This window comes from Pteropus medius, unplaced genomic scaffold, assembly GCF_902729225.1.
Source record: "Pteropus medius unplaced genomic scaffold, Ma_sr-lr_union100, whole genome shotgun sequence".
Lineage (NCBI taxonomy): Eukaryota > Metazoa > Chordata > Mammalia > Chiroptera > Pteropodidae > Pteropus > Pteropus medius.
The window spans coordinates 13595767-13620256 of NW_024354503.1; the positions used below are offsets into that span (position 1 = coordinate 13595767).

Sequence of the window (24490 nt, forward strand, 5' to 3'; positions counted from 1 at the left end):
GTTCAAATGGGAATTGGCTTATGTTGTGGTTTTCTAATTTTGTGTCTTACAACTGTGCAACTCTTTCTTTAAATGAAATCTCACTTGGAACCCCAATGTATAAAATAAAAAAAAAAAAATCAGTTGTGGTGTTCTAGATGGAACTGGTGAGGTATGTGTTTGAAGGGTACTAGGACCGCCCTGAAATATTGCCAGTGAATCTTAGGGCTTCCTGGAACATTTTGAAAACCAGTGAGCTCTATTAAAATAGTGTAATAAGTATTTTTTTCATTACTTGTTATGAAACATGTACTGAAATATTTTATCACTCAAGTAATTTTTTGATGTACTTGACTAAGCAGTTTTTTCCTACCTTACTATTTTATTTTAATAAAGAATATTAACTATGAAAAAATCAGGTTTATACAAAACATCAGAAATTTAAAATTTTCTATATTTTGAAGTAATTTAGAATTACTTTTGGTTTTCATGCATTTATTTATAGTTAAATATGTTTTGTAATTGTTATTTTTTTTTTTCTATTTAGATGAATAATACTGCATCCAGCCCAATGTCTGTTGCCACTTCTAGTGGTGGAAGAAGTACGGGGAAGTCTATAAGCTTTGCAGCAGAATTACAGAGTATGATGTAAGTATGTCTCTGCATCTTACTTATTGCTGTGTTAAGTTCATTCATGTTGATAAAAGATAACAAATAACAAAATTTGTAAACTTAACTGGGAAATTTGTACTTAAGTAAAAATGAACTTGTGTGATAACATTTTAAATAGGCATATGCTGAAGAGGCAAAATAAGTTAAGAATGTACAATGGTACTATATTAGAAAAGTAAGTATTGGTTCATCTTTATAAAAGAATGAACAATTATATAAACCTTTTTGCTCTGTTATGAATTATTACTATTTTAGTTTTAGATTTAGAAAATTTAGATGATTATATTTTGGGATAGTTGAAATGTTTTCACACAGTTTTCATTTTTTCTCAGATGTCACAATAATTTTATTAGCCTAATGTAATTTATTTTTGACAGTATTTGAAATCATGATTTCAGGACATTGAGAAAAAACTTAGAACATTTAAAAAACACATTTATTCAGGTTTTGAGAAATTTCATAGTCATTAACATTTTCTTCCTAAGGCTCTTTTCTGCTTGATTTCTCCCTTTCATTGAGAGTCATGTCTTGATTTAATGTGAAATAGCTTATTTATTATAGACATGTCTGCTGGCACATATTAGTTTTTCTTTATTATTGGTTCAGGAAACAGTTATCTGCATAAGGGGACAACACATTAGAGTTCTTTTCCTATAAATGTATTATTCCTAACATACCCGACAATTTTCAAATAATGTTTCTTTTGAAGATTTAAGTGTCTTCCTCCTGTGGTATGGATTGATAGCTTTCATAGTGGATTAACTCCACTGTGTGTTATTTATTGTTCAAAGGAAAAATGAGTTTGAGCATATGTTTAATATTTGCTTGGTGAACATGCTTTAAACAACAGTGAAAACATTTAGGTCATAGGTTTTCAAACTTTCTGGTCTCCAGATCCCTTTATATTATTAATTATTGAAGACCTTGAGCAGTGTTTGTTTATGTGGATTATATCTATTAATATTTATTGCTTAGAGTTTAAAACTGACAAATAAAAAATTATTAATTTGAAAAAATAAATCTATTATATGTTAACATAAATAATATATGCCTATAAAATAATTATATTCTAAAACAAAAAGTTGGAAACATGTTTTGTTAGATAAGATGAGAATAAAATAAATGTATTAATTTGAGAGTTGTTTGAGGTGAGCCTGTGTTTTAAATTATGGAAAATTTGATACAAAAGTTTATGCTTTTGTATACACTTTTAGTATATACAATTTATTAGTTTAAGTTTTGTCATTTTAGCTTAATAGCTTTTTGTTAATAATCTTTTATGTTGTACTATTATGTTTAAAAACATTAAACGTGTTTGAGAAGGTTTATAGTAAAGTGAGGAAATTTGCTTTCTTGGAGAATGAGTTCACTGATTTAGTTCATATTTTAAAGCATCACATTATATATAACATATATATAAAATAGAGAATAGTATAATAAACCCTATGCATCCATCGTCTGGCTTCAACAATAATTGTGTTTCTCAGGCTTATGTAACCTTCCCCCCTACTCTTTACTTTTTTTAATGCAATATTTTAAAGCAGATCCGGACATCATATTTCAGATTTGGTGGTATTAAAGCAATATATTTTTTTGGTAGGTAAAAAATATGCTCTACAACAGTGGTAAACAAAATATGGCCATGGGCCCATGGACTGGCTGCCTGTTTTTGAAAATAAAGTTTTATTGGACTACAGCCATACTCATTCATTTATCTATCATCTATCTCTGCTTTCATGCTACATAGCAGAGTTGAGTATTTGTGAGAGAGACCATATGGCCTGTAAAGCTGAAAATATTTACTATATGGCTCTTTACAGAAAAAGTTTGATGATCCCTGATTTATAGAAACAACTCTCTATAAGAAGAATGCTGTATTTCCTTTTTTTGTTGTTTTAATAACGGACTTTATTTATTTATTTATTTTTGTTGATTTATTTATTTTTTAATTTATTTTTTTAATGGTGACACTGGTTAATGAAATCCAATATGTTTCAGCCGTACACTTTAACAGTAAGGCATATATATTTACACTGTGTGTTCACCTCTCATGGTTAGATTTCTTTCAGTATTTCCTTTTGTCACTTATTCTTAGGAGAGAATCTACTTAGTGCATGTGATAGACTGCAGGCCACTTAAGAAAACTGAGAAAAAAAATAAAAGCTACATTTAGCACTTTCATATTAAATACTTTTGCAAACATCTTCCCAACTAATGTGCTTAAGCTGGATTCAGAATGCAAAAGTTATTGTTGGCTGTAGCTTTGGAAGAAATATACATTTTCATTCTATTTCAGACCTCATAGAGAGGCCACTCCTAATAGTTACATTCATCTTTTATAGTCTGAAGTGTTTTCTTCTTATGAATTGATTCATAGAGCAAAAATAGAGGGCCAAAATTAGGGGAATACTTTTTAATTTACCAATATTTTCTATTGCTGTAAGGTTTTCAGACTTTTGTTATTTAAAATTAGTACCAATATACATTTAATCCTTGCTTATGTGATTTAAAATGAGAAAGTGCAGACTTAAGTCTTTGTGTTGTAGGAATTTAATTTTGTGAATCCCTACCTTCTTTTTTTCTGCAGTTTACCAGTTATTCTAAGCCTGTACTCTTTTTTAATCCTCTACTCCTACTGTCTTCCCCACCCATTTACACTAATGACCTGTTTTTCTGTTGGATCCCAGTCCTTTAACTAGGTAACAATATTGTAGTGTCATTTCCAGGGAATGGTTTCAGGTATACAGTTGTCAAACACAAATGAAATTGTCATGATCTTGATAGAATTGACCATATTTTCAATTTGGTGGTAAATACTGCCAGTATTCTTTAGGAAGTGCTTCTACAGATTTTAAGTTAAAGGATTAGCAGTCAAACAATTGCTAGTGGGGTAGAACATGACAGCATTTTTCCCTTAGGCTTACAATCGAGCACATTTGCCATATGCTACGTATCATAGCTCTTTGGATAATGTACGCTGGAAGGGTCCACAGGCTTTTCATTTTTATCAAGTAGCCTGTAAATTAGAAAGTGAATTTTTTTCGATTCGCATGGTAGGTGTTTTAAGAAACTTCTTAAGAAGTTTAATTTAAATGTACTTCAATAAGTCTTCATTGGGCTCTCCCTTGTTTATATATTTATATATTTCTTGACACATATTGTTATTTTTCAGGTTTATAGACCTGGCGATGAGGCCAAGTTTCAGTGCTTGGTAACATTTAGTAATTCTCATGTGATGAAATTTAAAAAAAAAGGATTTAGTTTACATGTTACTTATATTTTATAAGAATTCATCCAAATGAAAATTTTATCATTAAAATCTACAGATTTGAAAAATAACTTTTTAAAATTAGTTTTCATCATATACAATAAAATATGCTCTTTTAATTGTAAAGTTCTGCAAGTTTTTCATTTTTTAAAATCTACATTTATTGAGCCCTTTATATGGCAGAACCTAAATGCCTTCAAGGTAGTCTAGCGGTAGAGAGGGGTCATTGAGACAAATTATTGTCATGTGAGAGAATGTGACAAATTCCATGGTAGTACAGAGGAGGAGGAAGTAGTGAACTTCTGAGGATAAGCTTCCTAACTTCTGATCACTTCTTGAAATGTCCATTAAGTATTCTATGAACACCTCAAAGTTAGTATGCCTAAAACTGAACTGATAATTTTCTCAATAAGATGTGCTTCTTCTCTTGAGAGTTTTTGGGATAAATAGCAACAACCATTTATTTATTGCTGCACTAGACTAGGGCATAGTTGTATATATGAAATGGTATCATTTGGCTTTTATTTAGCATTTTGAAGTTACGAGCTGAGAAAGAATATGTTCCCAGTTCTATCCTTACCTTGATCTGACTTTAAAGAGACCTAATATGTAAAATATGAATTAGTAATATATGTTTACTAAACTGACATAGAATTTTTTCAAATATTGAGTTTCCATAGCCCATTTAAGTTTTTCAGGAAACTGGAGGAAAGAGAAATTCTTAAAGGTAACAAGTGCTAACATTAATACACTATAATTTCAGAGATGGCTTAGTAATACCAATGATAATAGTGAATGCTTGTGTAGAGCATAATGTGCACCAGTCACTCTCCTGAGTATTTCCATATACCATTTCTTTTAATCCTAATACAACCCTATAAGGTAGACTCTGTTATTCCCATTTTATGGATGAGGAAATTGAGATACAAAGGTCAACAATGCACCAAAAGTTGCCATTATAGTAATTGGCAAAACCTGGATTTAGGCCAGGAAGTCTAACTGCAGAGCCCATACTTTTGACTATTATGTTAAACTACATTTCAATTAATAAAACTTTTTTTTTAATTTATAAAATTTAGTGAATAAACGAACTTTTACCAGTTTATGTGTGACTAGTGTACTATAATGAGGTAATAATGTGAAATTTAATAATTGTTCAGTTAATTACTGTTACTAGTAATGAAGTCTAATTTTTATGAAAAGTATTGGATTAAGTTGTTATTTTTATATTATCATAGCATTTATTTCAATTTCCTATACCAGATCTTTTTAATCAAGGCCATATCAGTAACTAAGAGAAAGTATAATTTTTCATAGAAATAATGTACTTTATACTTCTTATTGGATGCTCATATTTATGACATTTCATAATTTTGGATGTAAATATGGCTACATTGTTATTTAATATTTAAATGCTTGTCCTACTTTTATATTTTATCAGAAATAATATATTAATTCCTGGTGTTTAAATTACATTAAAATATGTAGATAAACTTATCGTTGTACTTTTTGGGAAATGCATCTATTTGGAATATTTTAAGACATACAGTGGTTTATAAACATAACAAGAATAAGGGAGATTATCAGATTATAATAGTAAATTGATCACAATGAGACATTGAGAAAATGTGTCAAAGCTGATTGACACAGAGCTGTCATTCTAAAATTGCATTGTTGTTGCAAATTATCATACTAGACAATGGGAATACCTGTTTTGAACTAATATGATGCCAGAACCAGGGTCTAATTCATATGCAGTTGTTTATAGTCTTCACTAACCATTAGTGGTAGTATTCATTCATTGCACTGTGTTCCTGAGAGCTTTCTTATACCTTATCGAGGTTGTAATGTAGCATATGGTTTATGTACAGTATTAACTTTATAAAATCGGAAAACTTCTGAATTCTGAAATATCTTTCAGATAAGAGATTGTGGACTTGTATCTATATCTACCTCATAGGGTTTGTATGAAGATAAAATGAGATATTGAATCAAAGCACATAGTATTGTTCCTGGCACATAAACACTGTCCTTTTAGTTATCTCTTTGAAAAATAATTGTCATCTACATAGTGATTACGAAGTTTGTAAAAATGTGACAAATATAGGAGGAAGTGTTTACAGGTTTTTTTAATGTAAAACTGTATTGAGGGTTTAAAATGCCATTGTGAGGAATGTTGCAGTTTTCTGGAAATTTTATAATTGCATGTAGAGAAAAATGGTTTGTCTACATTATATTACGCTGTCCAGTAGAAATTTCTGTGTGATGGAAATTTTTATTTCTGTGCTCTACAGTATGATAGCCACTAACCCCACGTACCAATTGAGTACATTGAATGAGCTAAACAACTGAGCAACTGAATTTTAAATTTTACTTTAATTAATTTAAATTTAAATAGCCACATGTAGAAAGCGACTGCCATGTTGGACAACACTAAAGAAATATGGAAAATATAAATTTACATGGAATACTTTTCTGGGTTGCTTATAATATATATTTTTATTGAAATTGGGAAAAATACATTTTACATGTTATGTGATTTATTGATTTTTTAATTTATTTTAACACTATTATAGATTTGTTTTTTACTTCTTCCTCTTTTTTTGGGTTGTCATTGTCTCACAGTTCTTTAAAGATTTGAGGATGGTAATTTGTGGTTACTTTGGCAGTTCAGATTTGATTGGGAGGTTTAATATTACATTCATGTTCTGTTTTGTAGAAAGTCTGAGTTATAGTGAAGTGTGTTAAGTCTTTTATAAATGCTTGTTTTGTGAATTTAGATAGTATACTTATACTTAATCTTTCTGAAATTCCCGTGACTATACCTCTGAACGTATTGTATTGCACTTGATGATTATGCCAGTATGTGTAATTGAATATGTAATATTGCAAGTTTTGGGTCCTTATTTTCATGTAGCTAGATTTGCAAAATTTCTGGTAGCTATAAAATTAGCAATATGTTATGTAATATTTTGTCTATTCAATATTTTTATTTTTAATATGCTGAGATTTTAAAAACATGCCATTTTTAAAGGTACCAAGTTCAAGATTAATCTTTAAGAAAGATATTGGATAAAAATAGATTCTTCAATACCGAAAATATATCAGAAAGTGCTTAGTAATGTTGGGTAGAAAATTAAAAATTGATATCTATAATTATATGTTGATTTCTTCCTTACAAAAAATTCTGTTGATATAGAATGTAAACAACTCAATTAAAAAAGGTATACTTTTATAAGATAATTAGTAGATTTTTGATATAGAGGAATGAATCTTTTTGATTTTGATTATTTATTGAGTCTTAAGGGTCCATGGCTATTTTTAAGTTTGCTGAAGCACAGTTCTAATTCCATCTACATGTGAGATTGATATGCAGTTCTATATTACATCCAAAGAAATGGGAATTGACTTATTCTATGATACATATTACTGTGTTAACATAGTATATATTAGTGCATGTGTGTATGTTTTTAACATAATAAAACATCACAAAAACTATATATTGGTATAAATATGCCACCTCTGGCAGATACAATTTTTTTTGACATCTCTTCACAGACTTCTTTTTTAATCTTAAGTAAAACACCATATGCCTTTTAAAAAATACTGTAGTCATTAGGCTTTCTGATTGGCATAACATTTTTTCCCAAGCCTGAATATTTTAAATAGAGTTCACAAACTGCTTTTTTGGGAAGGGTAGTGAGAACTAGTTCTTAACCTGTTATCTTTGACTGCTTTCTTTCTCCTTTACTTTTCATAGGTTTCTGTGTCTTGTAAGAATCATGTTTTGACCAGTTTTTGACATAGCTGGTAGAGTGTTACTAGTCTTTTGTGGCTTTCTCCCTATTCCTGTATTACATGGGTTGGCAATGTGTGTTTAATAGGGATTAACAATATACTAATAATATGTTTCTATCAGTTATGGGTTAAATTGTTCCATTGAATTGTCTATTCTTTTGCTAGTGCTGCTTTACTTTAGTTATTATAGCTTCTTAATATGTTTTAATATTTGGTATTATAGTTCGGGGTCATCTGCATAATTTTTCTTTTAAAAATATTTCTTCTCTCTTTTTCTGTTTTTATTTTTCTAGATGAATTTTTAGAAATCATTTAATCATACTCCAAAACAAATTCTAAGTGCAAATTTTAAGCAGTTTTATTTTTCTTTTTATGCCTTTTGCTCTATACTCAGATTTCAGACATTGCTCCATGCAATTCATTTTACTTTTAAAGTTGATTAATGAAATAATTTTACATTTAGAAAGTTTATTTGAAACAACACTGGACAGATACTGACTAATAAGTGAATTGGTTAACTACTGTATGATTAGAGACTAAAGAACCTCTCAGTTTTCTTTAATATTTGTTTTTCTTGCTAAATTGTGCTGTGTCTGCAGTATGTAAAAACCAGCCAAACTATCCCCTCAACTTATAATCATGTAATTATCTTATTTTGAATGGTGAGCATGATTGGAAAAAAAGATTAGTTTTTTATAGATATGTAAAAGTATATTCTTATTAATGGAATTATCTACAAGGGCATCTATGCAATGTAAATCATAGAGAATAAATTTATTTAATATATTTATTTTATAAATATGTGAGCTAATCTAAGTTTTGACCATTTTAATAAAAACATTTCTGCAGTAGATTATGCACAATTATGACTATATAGAAACAGATTACCAGGTATAATTTAATCTTCTTATACTAAAATTTAATTGTAAATATCAGGTATTGCAATCCACTTGTACCATAGAGGCATAAAGTACGCTTTACTCCAATGATGAAGAGTCCTCCTTTGCTGTGCTGTCTGAATTTGTACAAATTTTTTGTAGCATTTTTGTTTTCTCTCTGCTTTGCAGTTACTTTTGCTGCTGTCATTGTGCCTTACTCTGGTGGTGTTTCACCTCCTCACTTTTTGAATGCTGCTTCCAGTCAGTGACAGACTAGTAATCAAAGTTATTAGATTTGTATCTAAAATAAGAGTTCATAATCTGGGAAAGCCTGACACACTTTCTCCTCTTAGAAAAATCACTTGATATTTGCTACATAAACTTAATATTAATTTTGAGAATTGAGTGTACTTCTTAGTTCTCGTTTTTGCCTGTATTTTTAATGGCTGAAGTTTTTAGGTGGCAGGTCAAAGTTTATTTGTAAGTTCTCTTGTCCTAAATCTGTTTTTTTTTCAATGAAATAGTGTTAGGAATTTTGTGTTGCTGGGTTCAGTACACACACACACACACACTTATTTTTTCCCATAAAGAATGTCTCAGGTAATATTTTTAGCTATGTCTAATTATCATTCATGCCATTTTAAAGAAGTGGGTAAGGCCTCTGGCTGGGGTTGGCAAGGATGGGAGGTATGGAAGCCTGAGGAGAGTGGTGAAGGTTTGTCATGGCAACAATGGACTTAGGGAGAGAAAGCTAGTTAGGAATGTGTTTAGTGTTGCCTAAGTTATCAATGATTCAGCTGAGCTTAGCATTTATAAGGCCTCTAACAGCAAGGTTTTATAATTTTCTATAACAGTGTTTAGCTGCTGGGCATAGGACTGGAAAGGAAAAATTGGACTGATTTAGGGATTGGACTGATTAGGTGCAGCAGCAGAATAGAAGGTATTAGAGGTTCCGATCATTGAGCCTAGGTTGGTGGGGAGGGATGGAATGGAAAGTATGAAAGAGTTGATCATTTTGTAGAAAAATGAGAAGAAGGGTTTGGAGATTTAAATAAAGTATAACATTGAGTAGAAATAGTAATTAAGAGAACTAGAGGAATAGAAAATGTAACAAAATAGAAGCATTAGTTCCTACGTCTTATCTTCCCTGGAAGACTTCCCTGGCCTACCCTGTCTTGTTAATTGCCTTTTTGAGTGCCTTGGCACCTTGTACTATACTCTTATAACAGTCCTTATTTTATTGTATTACAGGGAACTATTGTTTATCTCTATTCCCCAATGTAAGCTTCATGAGTAGAGAGATTGTTTCAATTTTCCTGTTTTACAATACCTGGTATCTGTTAGGTGCCTCGTAAGATATTGAATTTAACAGAACGAGTAGGAAGTTGTATTCATAGTGGGATAGTATAGTTTAGGAGGTTAATCTCCATGGGAGTTACTAAATTTAAGAAGAGGTTAGAAGTCTTCAAAATGGAAGATGGAGGAAATAGGGGCATGGGCAATTATCTACATCATATATGTCTGTATTAGAAATTCAAATTACTGCTTTATTTTGGTCATCCCCTGATTTTTTAAGCTTTTGAACATTTTTATATTATGCATTTATTTCATTTCCTTATTCAGAACTGAAGTTATATCATTCCCATTATTCTCTTACTACATTACCTTTAGTTTCCTCTTCATTTTAGCTGTATGAAAAGCATTTTTAGGTGTAAGATTGTATTAGAGTGTCTCTGATTTACTTGAAACTTCTACTATTAGAAAATTGTAATATATATGGTGTCTGGTTTGTGGAAGAAAGGGTGGTCTGGTGGAGTCATAAACATAAGTGAATCTTATTCTTTTTTATATTGCTATAAGATCTTTATTATTTATAAAAACATATAGCAATATTCATCTCTCAGGTTTCTTGTGTGGATTGAATCAGATTACATAAATCATTTACATAGGAGATAGGTGTTCAATGCAAATCTCTATATATGTCCTTTTAAATTAATTTGACTTTATAGAATTCTAGATAGAATTGAAGTTCAACATAGTAGGCCCACCTCTTTTCATTCAGAAACAAAGGATTCTGGGTAGTATTAATTACTTAGACTGTGGTCATCTATTATAGACTCCTGTGAAAGTATAGACTTCATTAATTTAGACACTATTGGGATGTCTAAATTTCCTGATTAGAACCTGACATTTAGCTGATACAAGAACTTAATCTTAAAATTTTTTGTTTTTATGTTTCATAAACTTCCTTTAAAAGGCACAGTGACCTAATCTTGACTACATTTCAGCAGCCATACGTTATTTTTACAAATTCTTCTTTGAAGTTAGGTTTTTTCCCCTCTCATTTCAACTCCCAACATTTAGTCTAAAGGAGTGCCACCCAACTTGGTCAGTATGTGAACTGTTTGTCATTGGTATTTTATGAGTTAAGTAGTTTGAGCCAGATTTCAAACCAGTCCCCTGCTTCCTTCATTGAGATAGTTTTCCTATGATAAAAGCTGAATTGAGTGGTGTACATAGTGATGCAGTTGGTTCACATTTTAGTGCAAACTCCTTATCTTGTCAAGGACTTGTAATAAACAGTTCTTAGACTATCATCTGTTGGCAGACTGCATTTGATCTAAAGGATTATTGTACGCTATTGCTTTTCATTTATTCAACAAATGCCCGTTGAATACCTACTATGTTGTGCTAAGCACTGTTCTAGGTTCTAGGGATATAGTAGAGAATGAAACAAAAGAAAACCCTCCTAATCTCATGGAGTTTGCATTCTTGTTCTGTTAGAAATACCATTATTATTTCTCATTTCTCAGAAGTTCTATTGTTTTTGTTGTAAACTGTATTTCTGCAGTGTATGGTCTTGTGTACTTGAACCTTTGACTTAATTGTGTGTATCTTTACATACAGTGATAATACTACCATAAAAAAAATTTAGAACATTTTTTTATTTAATCAACTTACTTTTTGGTTGATTCCCCTGAGCTCTCTAGATAGAGTATTGCGTTAGCCACAGATAATGGTTATTTCTCTTTTAAATCAGAACTTCCAAAACATTAATAACTAAGAGTGAGGATCATAGACCTTCTTATTCCTGATTTTAATGGAAATGCTTTTCATATTCACTAGTATGTTGTTGGCTTTTGGTTTAAAGTAGTTTAAATCACTTTGAGGAAGTAGTTTTATATTCCTGAAGTTAAAAAAGAAAATGAAAGCGAGTTGAGTTTTATCACATGCCAAAAAGGTAATCTTTGGGGTAATTGTATGCCTCTTTCACAGTTGATCTACTGATGTGTTATGTTAACAAGTCTGTCATTAAACCATGTTTGTACTCTTGTAGCAATTTATTATTATTTTGTTAATGAATTATATCTCTAAAAATACAAATTAATCTAGAACCCATTATATCTTTAAAATGGAGATTAATTTAGAACTCACTTGAACCTTTGACTTAATTGTGTATATCTTTCATATAGTGATAACACACTTTTAATTACATTTTGGGCTTAGGTCATTTTCTTTTTCCTGTGATTTATAAAACCTTTGAAAACAGTAATTGTATTTTTGAGCCACATTACAGTTTTACTTGAAATTAGAATTCCTGAAGCAAGGACCTTTTTATTTAGAAGATGTAGGAGTTAATTTCTAATAAAAATAAACAGTAGTAATAACATGAATTGATTACGCAGCATATGTGGATAGAACAATGTATTAAGCATTCCTTGGTTGTTTGTCTCATATACTTACAGATGTCCTGTTTGTCAAATTTTGTAGAGTATTTTAGAGGTTATCCTGCAATATTAGAATTTTAATGATGAAATACACTGGCAAATTAAATTGATGAAAACCAGTGAAACAACCTATTGTTTATAAGGAATACATTTTCTAATGTGATGAGTCTTAAACTTTAGGGTGCATTAGAATCACCCTACAGCTTTGCTGAATCATAAGACTGCTGAGGCCCTACCGCCAGGCTTTCTGAATCAGTAAATCTAGGGTGAGCACAATAATTTCCATTTTTATTAAATTCCCAGGTTATTCTGATTGTCTAGGGATTACACTCTGAGAGCCAATTCACTAATGTCATCTAGCAGTGCCACCCTGATTTATCAGTAAACAGCTGATTTAATCCCAGTTGTAAGAGATGGTGATTAAAAAAAAAAACAAAAACTCAGCGGTAAACTAAAAGCCAAGAAAGAAACTTAACATTTTCTTAAGCCTTATTTTTAGTAGACTAATAGAAGATTGAAGGACAAAATGTAGAGAATTACCGTGATTCTGTCATTGTGATGTTAATTATTTAGAGATAGACTGAAATATTAGTCATGTTCTTTTTTCCCCTAGTGCAGTTGACCCCAGAAGTACTAAATTCAAATTTAGATACTCCATTCATATCATAGGCAATAACTTAATAATATTATATATTACATATACTGATTATATAGGCAAAATTTTATAATTGGGATGATTATAAATATAAATATCTTTATTTATAAATTTGTTTACTGAATACATATGGTATGCTATGTACTGTGGACACATTTGCATAAATTGTGACAAGAACTATGAAAGAGAATGTACAGAGTAGTAGGAACTAGTAGAATGTGGCAACTTAATTTAGGGAAAGCCTAAATTAAAACAGAAATTTTGGCTATACAGAGTTACAGGAAGAGGAAATAGGACTACCATTACTAAATAGGCATTGTGCAGTAACATCTTTCCATATGTTACTTCATTTAATAGCCCTGTTAGTTGGATAATATTATTCCCGAATTTTAGATGAAGAAGCTGAGGATTAAAGAAACTAAATAACTTTTCCAAAATTACCCAGCTATTAAGTGGTGGAGCTGGATTTTATTCAGGTTTTTCTGACTCCACCACCAAACTTTTATGTTACGTTAGGGAGATTTGAGAATATTTTCTTAATTATTAACACGAGCTACTTTTCTTTTTTACTTTTTCTTATTTTTACACCAAGGCCCTGCTTTTTGTTTTTATAAACTAGACATAAGTAGGCTTTTTAAGGGCATATATGCATACATATTCCAGTGCACACATGCAAATACATGTATATGTATATACTTATATTTGTATAACTTTAAATTTTTCTGATTGTAAAAGTAATATGTTTGAGATTTTAGGAATCTCTAGAAGAACAAAAGGAAATCATCTCATCATCCAGAGGTAACCATCTTGACATTGTTTTATTATTTCAGTATTTAGACATTTATTATTTTTTAAAAATTGTAATCATACTTGTATATAGAATTATTTACTGATAGACTTACAATGTTCATATAAAATATATATCTGTTTCTGAAATACTAATAATTTTTTAATAGTTTTGTTTTATAATATATTGACTTCAGCCTTCCATAGTTAGAAGGAAGAGGTTTCACATTTTTCACAAAGTCAAATGAAAAGCATTCTGTTATAGTCATTTTTAGGAGTCAGATTTGGCAAATCATTATTTAACCTTGTGCTCTGATGGAGTGAAGTTTTTATAAGAGATATTTATAATCTAAATTCTGTTCTGTTTTTGTCATTTTTAAGGACTATAAATAACTTTAAAGACTAAGACCTAATTTTGACCTGTGGTTTGCCATTACTTCAAGACATATTGTGCTGATAGTGTCACTAATTTTTTTTATATGTCAGTTTTCATTTGCTGATTTTCATCCATTGCATGAAGTACATTTGGTTTGTGAATACAGAAAAATAAACCATTTGGATTTTAGCTCTCTATTTAAATGATAGTCCCATAGGATTATGTTTCTTTTATTTGAAATATTTTGTCTCTACCATGTACATACTTCTTTGCTTTTGTAGACAGACCTCAAGGATGCCAGAAGTGTTTAAAAATATGTAGAATGTAAGCCTTTCCACATTTTATGTTTATTAACCAATTTAAAAAATATTAAAGGTCAGATTTTGTTTTTATCAAACTTAACATCTTGCTTCTAATGATATATGCCTATTCCTTTTGGGTTCATTATGTGTCATAGTGATTTGTGTTGAGGTATTTCTTTTGTGCACATCTACCACCAAAAGATTTTAAATACAATTGCAGAACTTTACATTTGTAACTTGAGAAGCAAGGAAACACATAGAAAAGAAAATCAGAACACCATTCCATAATAGTTATATATAAATCAGTGAAATAAAATTTATTTTAAAAAACATGATCATCGTTTACTATAGTTTAATTTACTATAACTCTTATTTCTAAGCTGTTGAAGTAAATTGAGTTTATATATTAGCCAGATATCATATTATTCACACATAAGCCTTAAAATTATATGTATAAATATTCCTTTCATCTTAGGTTCTTTCTTTGGTAGTGAATTTTTATTGAAATCAACTCTAGTTTTTAAATATATAAAGTACCACCTTTATTCTTTTCCAGCCATAAAAGTTATTTTTAAAATATTTTTCCTTTTTTCTTGTATGTTATTTCTTTAGCATCTTTTTTCTGTACCTATTACCAAATCTCTTTTCAATGTCTTTTTATTTTTTGTTTGCATAATTGTTGTTCATTCATTCATCTGTCCATTTACTCATTAATTCATTCAAATCATGTTTATTGAATTCCTGTTACATGCTAGGCATTTGGCTAGATGTTGTGGAGAGAAAGGGGAGGAGAAAGGGGATAGGGATTTTTTTGTAGTTATGCTATCAATACTTCGAAGTGTGACTTTTATGTTTCATATGATCTCTTACGTGGTCATCACATGTAGATTTCACCAATTCCATTTTACAGATGAAGATTTAGGTTCAGAGAGATTAGGATTTGCATAGAGAACATGGTTTATATGCAACAGAGCTATGATTTGACCCCAGGAATATCTGATTTTATACAGTGTTGCCTTCCTACATGAGAGACAGGTAAAGTAAGTATACTTCTTGTCTCCATGGAGCGTGCAGTTTAGTGTACTGTATCTTTGTGCTTTATGAAGATGTCTGTAGGGCTGCTCAGGGGAGGGCATGAAGTTCTAGCTATCTTCTCAACCCTTTTTCCTTGGAACCAGAGACGCTCCTTTAAAAATCCATTTTTATTGAGCTTTCTCATAGCATTTCCCGTGAAGTAGATTTTGCAGTTAAAAAGAAGGCTTTAGGGTCACTGGTCTAGAAGAATTATATATGTTAACATTTGTGTATGTAAGTAGTTTCATATACAGATAGAAACAAAAAATGATAGATGAATATGAGAGAATGATGGAGATAAATATGTGAAAAGTTACAGATATACTACTATGGGAATACAGAGGTAAGCAAGAGGATTTTCAGTTTGATGGAAGCTTATGAAAATAATGCTATTTAAGTTTGTCTTCAATATTAGGTAATATTTGGCACCGTAGAAATTTGGGGGAAGAGTGTTAGGATAGGTAGAGAACACTGTAGAGGAAACAAAGGAAAAGAAAAACAAGGAGACAAAAGGAAAAACAATGATCAAAGACCTAGAGGCAAAGATTAGCATATGAAGCAAATAGTTTACTGTGTCTATGGAGAAGTTGATTGTAGGAAATACAGATTGAACTTTTGATTGGTATCAGAATGTAGCAAGCTTTGAATGCCAGACTAAGGAGTTAGGTCTTTCCCAAAGGTATGATGTATATTGATAATGATTAAAGAGGATTGATCATAAGCAGCATGTAAAATGCATTGGTGGGAAGACCTATTGTAATCCAAGTGAGAGATAATGGCAGTGAGAATTAAGAATAGGAAACAAGCGATAATATAGACTGGATTGTTAGGTATTGGAGACTGATGGAATTAGTGAATTAGTTACCAAAAATGATTTCAGGGTTTCTGTCCTGGAGGAATGGGAAGTTCATGGTGCCGAGTGGCATCTTTGAGGATTGAGTTTTATCATTTGTATCTTAGCTGATTCCAAAAATATTTGAGGAGTGTATTGTGTTTACAATAGGATAGGAAAAACAGGAAATTAAGATGAAGCATAAAAGAAAGAGAGATAAAAAATTAATCCAGGAAGTAAAAATACACAGAGATGCATAATGCCTCTCCGGTTGCTGAGATGGGGTAATATTTTACTGTCAAACTTCCTAGCAAATAGGAAAGCACAGAATTGTATACCATACTGTCTCAAAAGAAACTACATTCACAGTCCATGATATAACGCTTCATAGTTTTTAAGAGTATAACATTTTTTGGTGCTGAGGCCTGAGAGAATTTTCTTCCGTGGAAGCTGGGGGACACTTTATTTTGTAGTCAACAGTATCCTTAATTGTATCCTACAGTAAATATAACTTGAGTATTCAGTTGAATCTTAACTTTGACTTCAGGCTACGGAAACAGCATTATTAAGTAAAAGCATGTATATTTATTTTTAAAGAAGTTAGTGGAAATTCTCATTTCAAGGTTAGTAGTTTCTAATTGTGCTTACTGGAACCATAGGAATTTTATCATGGACCGTCAGGTTCCTGTTTTCTCATTCTCACTTAAATTAGAGCAGGTCTACCTTTATTTGTCATATAGATTAGGTTTGCATTTTCAAAGTTGCTGTTCGAATAGAGAATTGTGTAGCTTAAAGAGGCTTGAAACCACTGATTTACAGCAGTAGTTTTCAAAGTAGAGTTCAGGGAAAAAACACTAAGACTTCTATTTGTATATATTTTATGCCTTAAACTTTCTATTTTCATGAATAATTTTTAAGATAAACTATGTTAGGAAGGTAAAATTGGATATAATTTGTAAACAAATAGACAGTGGTAGTCAATACATGTATATTTTACTGAGGGGTTAGTTATATTGTTAAAAAGGTGAGACCCAGTGAGCTAGAGGAATACATAGACTAACTTTGAAATAAGTTTTAATAAATATTTCATAAAATTTAGCATTCAAAACTACTTGGTTTGCTGATTTTAAAGTTTTATTCTCTGGTAAACAAAAAAAACCCAAAACTAGTCAAATCATAATTTGCACTGCTATTAAAAGGCACAAGTGTATTCTTTTAAGTCAAGTGACTAGAAATTTGAACTTTTTAAATAATAATTGTAAAAACATATTTTATATATTTGAGAATTTTTATTAGTGCTTTGACTTATTTAACTCTCAAACATACATGTGAGGCAGGGCAGTTAGATGTGTCGTTTTTCCCCCTTCTCTGTTTCACAGATGAGAAAACTAAGGCACAAAGAGGTGAAGTTATTTTTCTTAAAGCCATGAAGGAAAGTTTAAAAGGGCTCTAGAATGAGGTCTTCCACTTATCTGCTTTTTAAAATTACTTTTTCTGCTTATCTCATCCTGCTAGTGCCTTCTTGAAACATGGATCTAGGGCTGCAGAAGCAAAGACCCAAATTAAAGATAGATGTCAAGGAGTCATTAGAAATAAGCATGGTTAGATAAAAGTTGGGAAGAAGAAATTGAACTTTGACTGAAAATAGGAACCATTGGACATGGGATGGTCAAAAGTTTTCTTCTGGCCTGTGAATTCCTATTGGTTATCAGTGGCTCCCTGAAGACCTGAATTGAGAAGAACCATGGTTATGCAGGGTTCTGTTGTGGGTGGCCTTATGATGACCAGGAAATACTATTTGAAATGATATTCTGTCTAGAATATAATAAATATGGCAGAAAGAATTTGGAAAAGGCTTAGAGAGTATATATAGTTCATTACTGGTAAGTGATGAACCCAAAACTCAGAAAAACTTAAGTGTTTTGTCATAGCACTCTTTTAACTCTGTAACTAGATCTTATTTTTCCTGACTTGCAGCTTAGTCCTTTAAAAAAGTCATGCCATGTTAGACAAAATTGGGAGAGATGGAAAGCTTAGAGAAAACCAAGAAAACTAAACAATGTGTAAAAATCAACAGGAATGATTTATTAAGAGTGGCTGGAATTAATCTTTCACTTTGACTGATTTTTTGGCTATCATACTTTTTAAGTTTGTTTCGTAGGGCTAGCTGTTAGATATTTGGGTGCACTGAGCAAGTAGATACTGGTCATGAAGTATATTTTAAAATACAGCCCTTTTGTTAATATAAATAAGTTTTGCTAGATTATTGATTCAGTTAGGTTCAGTGGAGACATTTCTGAACTCAAGAATGAAGCCCATTTTAGAGAATAGTATGTAACAACTAAGTCACTGCTTCTGTACCACTCTCCTCTTACTTATTTTATTGTCTCCCTTGTCTTAGCCCCAAGTCTTGGTTTAGCACATTTTTTATTTCTTAAATGGCCTTTCTTTCTCCATCTACTAAGTTTATTCCTTTTCTTTCTTTTTTTTTTTGTCTTTAAAGGCCAGTTCACCTGTCATATTCAGATTTTTTTTTTCTCTAAGCTTTCCCAGCCAAGAGTAAAGTCTTGTTTCATATACAACCAAAGTTGACATGCTTTTTCCTCTGTTCACAATTTTTGATGCATTTTAAATTTTAAATAAAGCATATCTTTCTGTGGACTCTTACTCATATTGGTTTGCTGGTCATCAAGCAATTAAATGCTTAGTTGATTATGTTACTGTTCTAGGTGATGTTCAAAAGGAAACCAACAGATACCGGCTCTCCACTGGAAGTTTGGAATCTAGGCAGTGTTCATATGGACATGAATGAAAAGAAAGTTCACATAGAGTGAAAAGAATAAAGCAGTGTATGAATGGACAACTCAAGACATGTCCTTTTTAAGGGTAGGGAGCAAGAATAAGTATATATAGGTAAGGGGAAATTTAGGCTAAGTAAATGAGGTAGTTCTCAACAGTGTAATAAATAAGAGAAAGTTGAAAGTTACACTTAAAGCAGTCTTAAGAAATTCTTTCAGAGGAGATAACCTTCTAGGAGCTCTGTAATAGTTGAATCTTAGATACTGGTATATCTAGCAGATGTTCTTTTTCTTTGTCATACCACCTTTTCTCTAAATTAGGAAATTTGAATTGCCGTTTGGCTTGACAAGTTTTTATATATATAGTGTCTTCTATATTCCCTGTTTTATATCCATTCCTGTTTCAGTAGTCACGGAATAGAGAAAAGACAAAAAAATAGGCACCTGTGATTGTAAAATACTTGACAATAAATAATTAGTATAAAATATCAAAGAGAAGAATTAGTTGTAAAATGAAATGTCTGAAGACCTGTCAACTTGAAGCTTCTGCTGGCTAAGATTCTAAAGTGAGTTATTAAAGGCCTGGTTTGTGACCCACCACTTCTATGAGTGCTGGAAACCAAAAGATTTTACTCAGCTGTAGCCACGTCTCACAAAATCTGTGCTATGTCAGGGCTACTGGATCACTATCTCAGGAACATGAGACAGATACCATCTATTTAAACTTCAGTAAGGCATTTGACAAGTTTGTGGTGAGACATCAGTGACAACATGGATAAATATAGACTGGTAACTAGTAAATATAGTTGTGCAGCTTAATAATTAAGAAAATGTCTCAAATTGTTGAAGACGTTTTACAGGAGAGACTTGTTCACCACGAGACCCTCATTCTTGCTCAGTCATAGTGGATAAATTGAGGGGTCAACATGAGAATTCTCTTTAAGTTTGAAAAGTTGTCTTTTGGAGTGAAAGTAGATTAGACTTCTGTTGATTTCTTAAAAGTCTCTGAGTTAGGAATTAAGAGTAAACTACCAGGTCCTCCTCATTCATGAGAAAGAGCTCTGGAACAGAGATGGAATAGACAACTTCAGGGAGCTGGTGATATATAAAACAAGACGGATACTTAATTGAATGTTGTGAATAGGCATCTCAAACAGTGTTTTTCCTGGGGATCTTGCGGAAATACATATTTTGATTCAAAAGGTCTGGGGTTGGGCCTGATGTTCTGCATTTTTATGTGCATTTTCAGATGATGCCGATGCTACCGGTCTGTGGGCCACACTATTAGTAGCCAAATTTAGACTTTTAAGAGGATTTAGGATTGGAAACTTGACTATATTGTAATAACTGCACTAATTTTTTTATAGGGTGTAGGCACTTTGCATGTGTTGTCTTATTTAATTTTCACAGAAAACTTTCAAGGTAGGTGGTAATATTTTTACAGGTGGTAATATATTTGCCAATGGCGACAGGTAGCTTAAGTAGCTTTCTCAAAGTTTTATAATAATTGATGTAACTGGGATTTAAATTGAAAGGACACTGAAACGCTTGCTTGGTCGGTGTGTCATGTTTCTATTAAGTTCTTTGGTTTTCGTGAAACTGATTTTTCCACATAAAAATGGTTTCTAACTGTAGGAATATGTTCTATTTCTTTTACCTTGAGCCTGGGGGGTAGCGGGGTGGGGGGGAACCCATCATTGTTCTTTCTCACTACCAAATTTGTTGTATTCAGGAAAATAAGCTTTGTAAACATTAAAGCATACTATTAACTAAATTTAAAAAATTATATATTTATTTTTTTAGTTGAAAAATATTGGCAAGTATAAAAACAAAGTGTACTATAATTCTTTCTAAACATAGTGATTATTGCTGTTTTGAGTTCCTCTGATACACATGCACACCCCTGTCTAATTAAAAAAAATTGGGACTGTGTTGTATATAATTAGTATTCTACTTTTCCCACTAATACAAAACTCTCCTTTTTACCCTTTCCTATTCTGTTAATCATTGGCAATATCACCATTCTCTCCTACACTGCAACCTCATTTCCCCTATTTTTTGCCTCTCTCAATGACTGCTGCCAAATTCTTCTGCCAGTTTCTTTGTAATCTCTTCAGTTTGCCCATATTTTTCACATCCGAGCTTTATTTTTTTCTGCAAGTTTAATGGCTACTGAATCACCATGTCATACTTAAATTTATTCTCTGCTTCATTGGTTGACTGTTCTGGCAGAATGTAAAAAATTTTGTCTTTCTTTTCACCCATCTTTTTAGAGACTTCTGATGAAATAAGTGTGAACAATTGCAGAGCTTAAACTTGTGTCAGTGAAGTATCTTACCCTATCAGTTTTTATTTCTAACCAAATCTTTTTCTAACTTCTTGACTCCATTGCCAGATAGAGTACCAGGTTGCATGTTTCCTTTTCTAAGATGTAGTATCTAAGATTTTATACTTGCTTATGTATTTGATTTTAATGAATGATTCCACCTTACTTAAGCTTTTTAAAGTTGTTGGTTTGATCATTAAACATTATGTATCAAAGTAAATATGGGCATAGAATGTTTGGATTAGTCTGTTGACATTTGTAGATGTTCAGACAGCTTTCTCTTCTCATTTATTCTTTGTGAAACTGTCTCATCTATCTACCATCATCTGTGGCTTCTGGTCAGGGCATTTTCTCTCAGTGGATTCATATAGATGAGAAATATAATCTCAGCTTTCTTTATAAACTCTGCTATAAAAAAAGGAGGTAGAGCTCTTTTGTGCCTTCTCTAAGAGTTTGTTTTGAATAATAATGGAGAAATGGTTGTGGATAAAATTTGGACAATAGTATATGTCAAAGATTTACTTTGTAGAATCATGTACATAATCCCTGTGGTAGGCAAAGAAAAATGCACCCTTTCTCAATGGTTCTTTGGGAACATCAAAGATTTAAGAGAATAAGAATTTAAGAAATATAGAAATTAAGATTGTCTTGGTCACTTAGCAAAAGTGTGGGCGTATAGACCTTTTTAGGTAGGACACTGAGACCATGGTAAAGGGAATGATAATTTTGGGAACTAGGATTTGACTTAGAGCTAACTGACACCAAAGCCCATGGTTGACACTGTTATTTTAATTTTATAAATAAGGAGGATTAAAAATTCCTTGTGTTTAGTTTAAGAGTTGAATTTTTAACTCCTGAAATGGTATTTTTATATCATATGAAGTATATATGTACTCTGTGGTCTGGACATTGAATAAGATTAATGATTTTAGTGATTAAGAATTATTTAATTCCTTAGAACTTTATTTTCTGATCAAACCTGACCTAAATCTTAAAAACTTTAAGTTTTTTATTAATCTCTTTGCTTTTCACTTATCAGTATTACTTAAAGATACATTGAGGGAGAATTTGGAGACTCAAAGATTATCTCCATTTGTATTTTGTCAGTTTAATAACTTTGATCATGTTTCTGAGAACTAACATCTTTACAGGTGAAATTGGAGATTAGGAAATAAATTCATTAAGGTTATATATAACACTATAAGATAGTAATTAAGAGTGAGAAGGCTTGGGTTTGAATCCTAGCTCTACAACTGTGTGACTTTGGTCAGGTTTTATTACCTCATTTTCAGTTTTCTCATTTGTAAATAACTATAATACCCATCTCATAGAAGGGAGTTGTGAGAATTAGAGAAAATAATGTTTATAAAGGGTTTGGTATAGTGCCTGGCATAATAAAAGTCAAAGAAAAGCTAACATGAAAACAAAGTACAGTTTCAATTAAGGTATGGTCTAAAAATTATGGAGGTATATTAGGCACATGTTTTTTTTTTAATGTTAATATGAGCTTAATTAAATGAATTTAATGTTTAAAATATTAAGTTTTTAGAATAGAATGAATATATACTTAGAATAACTTTAATTAGAATAGAATGCATATATACATAGAATAACTATTTAAACCTAAAAGAAAAAGAAGTGTTAATGTTTTTGGTTTTGTTTATCATATTGAATTGCCAATGCTTCTGATTTTATTTTCCTTATTAATATTATTTGTTGGACACATCAATATTGGCTAACATCTCTACTAGAAGATTGGGAAGGAAAGTAACAGACTGAAATTTTAGTATTTTATTTCTTGTGAATAAGTTTTACAAATGTTTAGGGGGAGACAGTTTGGAAATTTATATATTTCGTATGTACATCTTATCTTTAGATTAATTTCTGGGTATATTAAAAGTTGACTATCTATTGGCTCTCGAACTTGGCGAATTTACCTGGAGAGCTTTGCTCAGAAACATTTTCCAGGCTTTCTCTTCTCCCTTCCCAAGACCTATTCCTTAGGCGTTTCCATTGATCAGCCAGATTTGGATACCACTGGGCTGTAACAAGTGGTGTGTAGCCCTGTGAACTTTTAAGGAACATGCTCGCTCAGTGTTGTTTTATTTTTTAAAGCCTTATGGTCAAATAATGACAATTTATTTTACTTTGAAAGATATTTATACCAACTATGTGTTCTTTAAATAAAAATTGTCAACTATTTGTACCATTGCAGAATTCTAATTAGAATATGAAATGATAATTTTTAAATGTTTATATTTAAGTTCTTTTTTTTTAAAAAAATATAAATCAGAGGGTTAAACAAAAAATTCTTAATTTTATTATCCTTATATTACTATGTTTCTGTGTTTTATGATACCCTGCTTAGAATATGTCTACCAAAATAGTTTACATTAATGTGCCTCTGGAACAAGACCTGTGCCTAGGGTGAGGCAAGCAAAGTGCCCAGGGCACAGCATTTCAGTAGGCACTTACTACCTTCATGGTTGTACAGGAGCCAGCACCTCCATAAATTCTGTGCCCTAGCCTAGATGTCTGCTTGACTCACTGTAGTCCCAGCCTCATCCCAGAGAAGCAGGCTACATGTAAATTATTTTAATATTGGTTTAGCATAATCCTTTGCATGCTTGGATGTTTTAAAAAAAATGACAAGATGAAAATAATGTAGCTGGCCCCAACTTTATATTACCCAGGAAAAAAGTTAATTATTTGGAAAAGATAACATTATGATTTTATTCTTGCACATTCAGTAGTTGTCAGAGCTTCAGAAATTTCAGTTCAGTTGAATCTTGTGTCACACTGAAATTTGCCTAGTTTTATTTACTGGCAGCTACCTGAAATCATTAGTGCTCTCTATCATAACTTTCTGAATTTGATACATAGTACATTCAGCTCTTAAAATTATGGATGATTATCGAAGTAATAAGTAGTGACTCCAGTTTTACTACATTTTTATTAATAGTTTTAGAGTTCTTTGAGAATTTGCCTATGATTTTTCTTTCTTTTTTTTTTTGAATG

General features: G+C 31.2%; 1 protein-coding gene and 2 long non-coding RNA genes across 8 annotated transcripts in view; 2 read left to right on the forward strand and 1 right to left on the reverse strand.

Annotated features, from left to right (window-relative positions):
• Positions 1-24490, forward strand: part of SUPT3H (SPT3 homolog, SAGA and STAGA complex component) — a 418239-nt gene that overhangs the window by 11809 nt on the left and 381940 nt on the right. For all 6 annotated transcript variants that reach the window (XM_039854247.1, XM_039854251.1, XM_039854248.1 and 3 more), the window contains one exon: positions 527-627. In XM_039854247.1, the coding sequence (XP_039710181.1) occupies positions 527-627 (101 nt within the window). The remainder of the gene's footprint in view (positions 1-526; positions 628-24490) is intronic.
• Positions 1-24490, reverse strand: part of LOC120596027 (uncharacterized) — a 42134-nt gene that overhangs the window by 7404 nt on the left and 10240 nt on the right. The window lies entirely within an intron of this gene.
• LOC120596028 (uncharacterized) lies at positions 6133-23039 on the forward strand. Its single transcript, XR_005651062.1, has 4 exons — positions 6133-6143; positions 10666-10673; positions 14442-14457; positions 16977-23039. It is a non-coding gene; the product is annotated as an uncharacterized LOC120596028 (long non-coding RNA).